Raw genomic sequence first — 8,871 nt, forward strand, 5'->3', positions numbered from 1 at the left:
TTAATAGTCAGAATTCAGATAACCAAAAGAAAGTAAATAAAACATTGAATAAACCTAGCCAATAGCGAGATAATAATAACGAGCCCAACTCTAGTCAAATATATAGATTGCTTTGAAACCAATAAGGGTAACATCAACCATAAACATGAATTTAAAAAAAAATGCCTTTGATTTAGGTTGTAAATTTGCCGAATGTGTAAAATTTCCATAATTGGCGTATTAGAGGCACTTTAAATTGGGGGATACCAAGATAGCTTAAACCAACCAAAGACTTAAATCTAAAAATAGAATAGCCTAAAATTATCACAGGACCTATGTGAAGCTTGCCTACAACAGAGAACCTTATCTGATCAATAGTTATTGAGATCTTAAGCTTCATACAAAAAAAACCTTACTACCTTACATAATAGGATAGTATAGTTATGCAACAAATTGACAGGCGTCTTCATTGGTTCTGGCCTCTGTTTAGTTTTGTTTATATCAGTCAACATAGTTATTAGAGATACAGTCAACTCAGACATATTTTCATCAAACAATTTGGATTTCAATTTTAATACAGGTAATTTTATATAGGGATCTAAAGGGATAAGACAATGGTCGATAAATTGATGTACAACCCTAATAATGACAAAAAAACCTTACTTCTTTATATAAAAGGATAGGATAGATATGCAACAGATTTACATACACATATTTATATCACACAACTTGGATTTTAATTTTATTTCAGGTACTTTTATACACAGAGAGAGAGGGGCTGTTTATTATACAACTACGCAAAGTTTTATAATAACGTTTTCTAATTCGTTGGCCCAACAACTTTGGGGACTTTTGTAAATATAGATTGGTTGGTTTATTAAGCTCAGTGTTCGAACGTTTCAACCACTAATTTTAATCTACAGAAGGGGTGATTTTGTTTTTCATCATTGGTAATACAGTACAATAAAGTACAATAATTTATCGCTCATTGTCTTTTCCCTGCAGTAAAACTACTCTATAATATAAGGTAGAAGTTTCATATTATTTGGCATATGGATCACAAAGATCAGTTTAAGTTAGGTTGGTTAAAAGTATCTAATTAGCGGGATCATTTTTTTAATAGGATTTTAAAAATATTTTCAGTATTTAGCTAATTATTTCATTAATTTTTTTAGTTGAAAAATCAAATCAAGAATCAAATAAAAATCTGTCCGATTGGGTTGTGAACTTTGATAATAATTCTCCATCCTTTCATCCCTGGAAACAGGTAAGAAAATATTTATAATCCACTACATCTCCTGTCTCCCTGGCAATGAGTGTACACCAAAAGCTTGGTGTTGGTTGGAGGTGGGTGGGTAATCTGAATTAGTGGATCATGGAAAGAAAACGAAGTAGTTTGGTTTGTTATATTTTCACAGTAGCTTTTCTCTTATTTCTAGTTCCTGCGGGGGGCTCTAACCCTGAGGGGCCAATTTCCTAACCCCTATCAAAAGCTACTATGATAATAAGAGTTTTTGAGAATCAAGCTATAGAACTAGAAATTTATTCAGAATGAAGATTTTTAAAACCTTATCATTAGGAGGGGAGGGGGGCTATAAACTCATCTCGCCCCCCCCCCCCCCATTGTTTTCTGTGGTTAAAAGATAGAAGAATCTAACTTATTTACTTTTCAAATTGAAAAATTACTAATCCACATGTAGGAATTTCATTTTTTAATAACAACATCCTGGCAGGCTAAGGTTGCCAGAAAACCTGTCATGGTCATCCATATAACAATAATTTTTAGGCTTAAACTAAGCATCAAAAATGGCCTTAATGAACATAAATAGATGAAGGCAGTAGCTTATTTGATTTATCTAAAACTTTATTCTAAGATTCTGCTCATATTTTTTTTTATAGGATGCATCATGTAAAAATTTAACAGTTAGATTTGCTGCTAAGAAATTTTTCTGGCCGCCCACAGCTCTTGTGTCTTATCCAGGTTCCGGAAACACATTTTTCAGGTAAATTGATTATTTAGTTCTTTCCATAGAGGGAGGGTACATTGGGCTGTTTATTACACAACACTAGTCCCCAAAGTTTTATAACAACGTTTTCTTATTCGTTAGCCTAACAATTTTGGGGACTTTAATGGAATTTTGATTGATTAGTTCATCTAGGTTTGTGTTCAAACGTTTCAACCAATAATTTTAATCTACAGAAGGAATAATGTAATGGGTAATCATTTGGTATGTACATCTATTTATCGGCCATTAAATTCTCCCTTTAGATACCTGGATTATTTGGGATTTTCCTGCAAAGTGCCTATTTAAATTAAATAAAAAATAATGATAAAATTGTTTCGGTGATCTTTAAGCACTACACTGAAAAAAAAACCTGGGAACGCCACTGTTTTTAATTCTCAAATAATACCACTTAATTTTTTTAGGATATTAGTAGAGCGATTAACTGGAGTTTTTACAGGTTATACTACAGCCCCTATAATAAAGTAACGGGATCTCTGTGTGTCTGTACCGAAGCTAACCGCTCAACCAATATGGTTCTGCTTTACTTTGTAGCTTTTCATAGGTCCCTGAAATTACGTTTTTTAACTATTGTAGGGGTGGAAAAATTAATAATTTCGGGGTCTAATTTAACCCCTCACCACCTAAAGTGCCCCTAGAAACCTCTAGGGGATGAAGCCGTTAGTAAAACATACGACAAATAAAAATAACAAGTGACATCAAACTTAATGGCAAATAAATTCACCATGAACCGGTTCTACAGCATACTAAATAATCTTGAATAGCATCGTATAAAAGACAGTTTTCCATGAATATTAAAGTAAAAATCATTAAATTATCCCCGATGAGCCGAAGGTTTTATCTTAGAATTTTTTATTTTAATATCCGCGGGAAGCTGTCTATAATGAGATGCTAAAAAATAACTGTCATTTATAATCAGGAGATTTGGGATTTGATGATTTTTCCATAAAAGCTGGATTATTGGGGAGTACAACTGAAAGAACTTGGTAAGACACATTTTCCCATCCAATTTCCGCTGGATAAAAACCGGTTCTGAGCCATACTGAAAAATCATAAGTCGTATCCTATCATAGAAAATGTTTCACGCATAAAAAATATCATAAATTACACCCTGTTTTTGATAGCCCCTTGGGACCAAAGCAAAAAATTAATCCTTTTATCTTATTTACTATCAGCGGAAAACTGTATATAATATGATGCGATAATAGAATATTTTATCATCGGCTACGAACAGAAAAATGTCCATAAAAAAGTATTAAACCGTGGATGTATTTCTTCCATGGTTATGTCAATTTTACTTTTTATTTATTTGTATTTTTACATTCATCTATACTTTTATTAATTCACCCGTTTGCATTTTTTTTATCTAATAAACTAATTATCCATCTGTCCACCCATCATCTATCCAATAAATCTAATGTAGAGATATATAACCCAGACAGCTACCTGGCCCCGGTATTGGGGACATTTTCGTCTGTTAGCAAATTACTTTCTGCTCTTTTGTAGCGACTTGGCTGTGTTGATATTTACGATACTATCAGCTGATATTCAAAGACCTGATTGAAAGTCGGAACAGGATCCACGGGTTCGGGATATACAGTTAATTTACCACTTCCCCTTCCATTGTTTTACCGGATATCCGGCCATTTTCAATATCCGATCGGATACCCGATCTTGAAACTTTCCGGATGCCAGATATCCGGCTGATTTCTAATGTAAAATCTCCGTTTATCCGGCCTAATATCAACTAATTTGCAGAATATTCTGCGTTGGCCAGATATCCGGTAACCGGCCAAAAAAGTATCCGGCTCAATTCTAATCTATACATCTATTATTTTAGGGATGGAAGTACAATATTGATAAAAACTCACCATAATCACGAATTAAATGAGGTAGCTTTATGAGTTTTGTATTTTGGTAGCGTAACTCCTCTATAGTGTTATCTGTATTTCTTTTATTCAGATAAAAAAAATAGATTTTCGATTGACTTAGATACTAATTTATTTTGATAGAATTTTCTCCCTTTTATCTTGTTTCTAAGTGCTTTTGGACAAAATTATAAAAGTAGTAAAGTTTTCTTTCTCTGAGGCTAAAGATTCCAATAACTGGTGAAATGATTGATTTTTTTCTGTAATATTTAGTATAGCTACTGGAAAGTGGATAGGTCCACAAGGAAGGCATTTGTCGAAGCTTATGAAGGTACAACTTTAATATTTATTTATTATATCGTATTATAGATAGCTTTTCAGAGACATCAAAATTAAAAACCGAAGGCCTGGTCTAGCAAGACTGCTCTTAATCTTATTATTTTTATTTTAAGTTTAGTGGAATTTTTTTTGTAATACTATGCTATGCATGATTTTTCAGCATTGCTGAGAACTAGTTATAATCCAGTGGATATTAATCGGTTTTGAAGCCATACTAGAAAATGTATAGTTTTAGCAGCAAAGCAAATCTGTGATTCTTAAAAACTTACGGCTATTAATACTTGATGGACCAAAAAAAGCATCTTTATGAAACAAATAAGTTATATGTAAAACTTATTAGTCGATAAAATCATTGAAAAAATAGCTTTTTTGTGTGTTTTAAAACTTTTGAAACATATTTTTTTAAGGTTGGGGAATTTTGCTTATCAGAAATCCATTTGAAGCAATTATGTCGTATTATAATCTTGAAAGGTATCTTTTGTTAAAATATAATTAAACAAGGATGACAACATCCGTAAAAGCGACGCCCTAAAACGGTAGGACAAACGAACATTAGCACTTGCAGAGTGTCAGCACTGAATAAGCAGAATATTGATGCACAAGTCTAAATAAAATTAAAAGTAAATTTGTTGCAAAACTAAAAAACAAAATTCAGCATGTATTAATGGAGGCACGGACTTTTTGGAAACGATTACATAGTTGCCACGCAAGAACGCCCAAGCTTTTTTATTTGATTGCGGGGGGGGGGGTGAAAAAGTTAAAAACTAATGTATTATGTAGAGAAACAATACCATATTTAATATTTACAGAATTAGGAGGGGTTAAATAGAATAGTAATAGATACCTTCCCTTTATATACATATTTTAGGGGAAGGAGTAATTTATATTTATAATTTGCCTAAAATAGAAATAATACAAAAAAAATATTATTATAGGAAGCGAGGTCATTCTTCAAATAACTCTGTCCGCTACTTTTGTTTTCAGCTAAAAAATATGTTTTTAGAACGATGAATAAAACAGGAACAGTTCCCATATCTGAGTTTAAATCAGAAAAATTTCAACAGTTTAGCAGTGCTAGTATAATCAGGTATACTTATTTATCGCATCGTATTATAGACAGCTTTCCGCGGATATTAAAATGAAATATTTCAAGATTAAAACCAGTTTTGTTAGAACCGAAGACCCAGGCTAACAAAAGTCGCGGGTACAACTTTCGTCATTTCAAACTATGATCATTAATATACACAAATTAGAGATCTATTTGTACATTTGTTTATATATACATCTATAATACAAAGTAGCTTGATGTCTGTCCGTCCGTCTGAAGCTTAAGATCTCGGTAACCACTCAACTGATCGGATTCTACTCTTTAGGGTATATACCTATTGGTCCTGTGGTGGTTTTAAGCTATTTTCTTGGGGAGTGGGACACCCCCAACCCCCCAAAAAACAAAAAAATCCCACCCCCATTTTTTTTTTTTTAATTTTTTTTTTAAATCTTTTTTTTTTGCTGAAGATTTCCTTGGTCCTTTAACGAATTTCGCCTTAATTTTTTTATCACCTCTTGGGGCAAAGCCCCTAGAGGCTAGGGGCGAAGCCACTAGTATTATATATTTTATTATTGTTCCAGGTGGTATGAAGTGATAGCAGATTGGTTAGATTTCGGAGATAAGGTAAATTTTAGTAGCGAAGCTACTCTATGACAGCTCATGTTCTTATGTCTGTGAAGAATGAAGATAGGGTCGTATAATTTTTTGTACCAATTATTCAACTAATACAGTATTTTTTCTTTAAAGGAACAAAAGTATTTCTTAATTTAACCCACTTGCCATTGACAAAAATTTAAAATCGAACACAGTAATAGTGTCTGACTGATTATGACGTAACAAAAAAAATTTAGCCAATGAGAGGCCGTTATTGACTAATGGTAAGATTTATAGTGGCCTCTCATTGGCTAATTTTTTTTGTTACGTCATAATCAGTCAGACACTATTACTGTGTTCTTAAAATCAATATCTTATTTTCTTCATTGGCTTGTAGCGTTATAAATAACTATTCTTATTTATAGGTTTATATTGTCTTCTATGAAGACCTGGTGTCCAACCCAATAGCCGAGGTGGAGGCAGCGCTCAATTATTTTGGATATCCTATTCAGTCAGATATGAAACAATGTCTTATTAATAATTTTACAGGTCAGGAAACCTATATATTACAATAGTCCCCAAAGACTTACAATAACGTTTTTTTATTCGTTGGCCTAACAACTTGGGGGACTTTTAATTGAATTTTGATTGGTTGGTTCATTAAGTTGAGTGCCTAAACGTTTCAACCACTATAATTCCAATTTACAAAAGGGGTAAATTTGTGTATCTTCATTGAGGATCAATTTATCAGCCATTGTCTTAACCCTTTAGATCCCTGTAAGAAAACCCTAAAATATAATTTTTTGTGAAGATTTGTTTGTTGTATAAGAATTTAATGTACTAGAGGCTATCAATCTATGAGCAGCAGCAAACTAGAAAATTAGCCTATAACCAATAAAGCCTTTTTAGACTTAAATCTTAAAATAAATAGCCTAAAACCATTCCATGGCATGGCAGAAAATAACATACAACCTATAACCACCTCGACTTAAATCTTAAGAAAAGGCGGTCAAATATTTGCAAACTTGCAAAACTCTGTACACGCCACTGATAATAATTTTATTTTAGAAAGCATAAATAACAATTTGAGACGAAAATCTCACCACAACGACTGTCCCTTTAACGAGGATAATATCTTATTATTTAGGTAAGCGCATTTTACATTTACAGTCTTGAAACCACTATAGTAAAATTGAATATCAATTAGTATAAATCAATAGATGGAGAAGGAATTAAATAACTGCATGTTCCCACCCCGAGGACCCTGTGCCGACTTTCAATTGGGTCTTTGAAAATCAACCTACTGCGTCTGTAATATTAACACAGCCAAGTCGCTACAAAAGAGCAGAAAGGAATTTTTTAGCAGACGAAAAAGGTCCACGGGCCAGGTAGATGTATGTAGCTATACATCTATACTTATTACATTTATTGGGCAAAGCGATTAAGAAAGAAAAGTGAAACCGTGGCTTAAGGGCTTTTAATTGAGATAAGATAATACAATCCAAAAGCTATAATTGGATAATTGATTAACTTACTTCTTTAATTTTGGTTCTATAATATTTATTCATCGCATCGTATTATAGACAGCTTTCCACGGATATCCTTATGAAAAATAAAGATTAAAACTAGTTTTGTTAGACCTGAGCTAAAGGCCCGGGGCCTAAAAAACTGGTATTAATCTTGCAAATTAGTAATTTTAATATTTGAGAAAAGTATCTGTAATACGATGAAGACGAAGAAATTCGCTCAATGTAACGTCATAAAAATGAGGGATTATCCATCTCTTTTTAGGGGTTTTCTTTCCCACTCCTCCACTCCTTTTATGACGTCAGAATTATTTTGAGCGACTTTTTTCGTCTTCAATACGATGCCATACATTATTTTTAAGTATGGCTCAGAACTGGTTCTGTTATCGAGCTAGGATACGGTTTTGAAGCCATACTGTAAAAAAATTATCACTTATACTTATTTTTTTTTTACTTTTTAAGACTTATGATAGATTTAGCAGCAAAAAAGCTGAAAGAAAAGACTGGAAAAGTTCTGCCTCATAAAAAGTATAGGTAAGCCTTTAAATTGTCTTCTCATACAAAGAGTGAGAATGTCGTACTGGAGAAAAACAAGGATGACAAAATCTATTAGTAGCGAAGCACAATATTAAAATGAATAAGATGAATTCAAGAATAGCCGCACATAGTACCTACTAATTATTTATTTTTAGATGCTATCCTTCTGATGAATTGAGACCATTGGCTGCAATCAGAAATTAAATATTCAGATGAAATCAAACGTCATGAACGCGAAAGATCTTTATTTCTTTATAAATTGTCAACAGAAACCTAAATAAGTAGCCCCTAATCCCTAAACCCAGCTAAGAATAGGGTGGTACTACGTCAAACACTAGATACGTCAAACAGTAGATGCGACAAACGCTAGACAGACAAACAGTAGATACATCAAACGCTAGACAGACAAACAATAGATGCGTCAAACACTAGACTACGACAAACAGTAGAATTTTCAAATTCGCGACAAACAGTAGAATTTTTGAAGGGCGACAAACACTAGAAGAGACATATGCTAGAATTTAAACTTTAAAAAAATATCATAAGTATTTTGTTAATTAATACTAAATTTATACCTATTACTATAATTGGAGGGATTTAAAGGGATAAGATAATGGCCGAAAAATCTATGTACATCCCCTATAGCGTAAAAATAGTGGTTAAAACGTTTGAACACTTTGAACTTATTAAACCAACCAATCAAAATTCATTGAAGTACCAAAAGTTGGTTAGCCAACGAATAAGAAAACTTTCTTTTAAAACTTTCGACCCACTCGCCCCAACCCCATTTTTTATTTTAGTATTTTTTCAGGTGGGGGGGTATAATTATTTTCTAGGGACGAAATATCTTGAGATGGTGGTAGTACCCTTCCCCAAAATAGGTTTAAACCTTCCCGGGACCTATGATAAGCTACCCTGTTATGGAGAATCCGATCGGTTCAGCGGTTAGCAAGATT

General features: G+C 32.9%; 1 protein-coding gene across 1 annotated transcript; it reads left to right on the plus strand.

The window, feature by feature from the left end:
- The first annotated feature begins 2,405 nt into the window (after positions 1–2,405).
- Positions 2,406–8,335, plus strand: LOC145334197 (uncharacterized). Its single transcript, XM_080179567.1, has 11 exons — positions 2,406–2,442; positions 2,923–2,989; positions 3,844–3,895; positions 4,145–4,202; positions 4,618–4,681; positions 5,214–5,297; positions 5,840–5,882; positions 6,278–6,401; positions 6,921–6,999; positions 7,841–7,912; positions 8,071–8,335. The coding sequence occupies exons 5-11, from the start codon at positions 4,659–4,661 to the stop codon at positions 8,117–8,119; spliced, it is 474 nt and encodes a 157-aa protein (XP_080035693.1). The 5' UTR covers positions 2,406–2,442; positions 2,923–2,989; positions 3,844–3,895; positions 4,145–4,202; positions 4,618–4,658; the 3' UTR covers positions 8,120–8,335.
- The last annotated feature ends 536 nt before the right edge of the window (positions 8,336–8,871 follow it).

The sequence above is a fragment of the Acartia tonsa genome, chromosome 12 (genome assembly GCF_053477335.1).
Source record: "Acartia tonsa isolate MP-2025a chromosome 12, ASM5347733v1, whole genome shotgun sequence".
Classification (NCBI taxonomy): Eukaryota; Metazoa; Arthropoda; class Copepoda; order Calanoida; family Acartiidae; genus Acartia; species Acartia tonsa.

Bases quoted from the DNA above. Each gene is read 5' to 3' on its own strand.
- LOC145334197 (XM_080179567.1), top strand. From the start codon at position 4,659: ATGTCGTATTATAATCTTGAAAG. The intron at 5,883-6,277 runs GTAAATTTTAGT...TCTTATTTATAG, and splicing joins GGTTAGATTTCGGAGATAAG to GTTTATATTGTCTTCTATGA. The intron at 7,913-8,070 runs GTAAGCCTTTAA...ATTTATTTTTAG, and splicing joins CTGCCTCATAAAAAGTATAG to ATGCTATCCTTCTGATGAAT.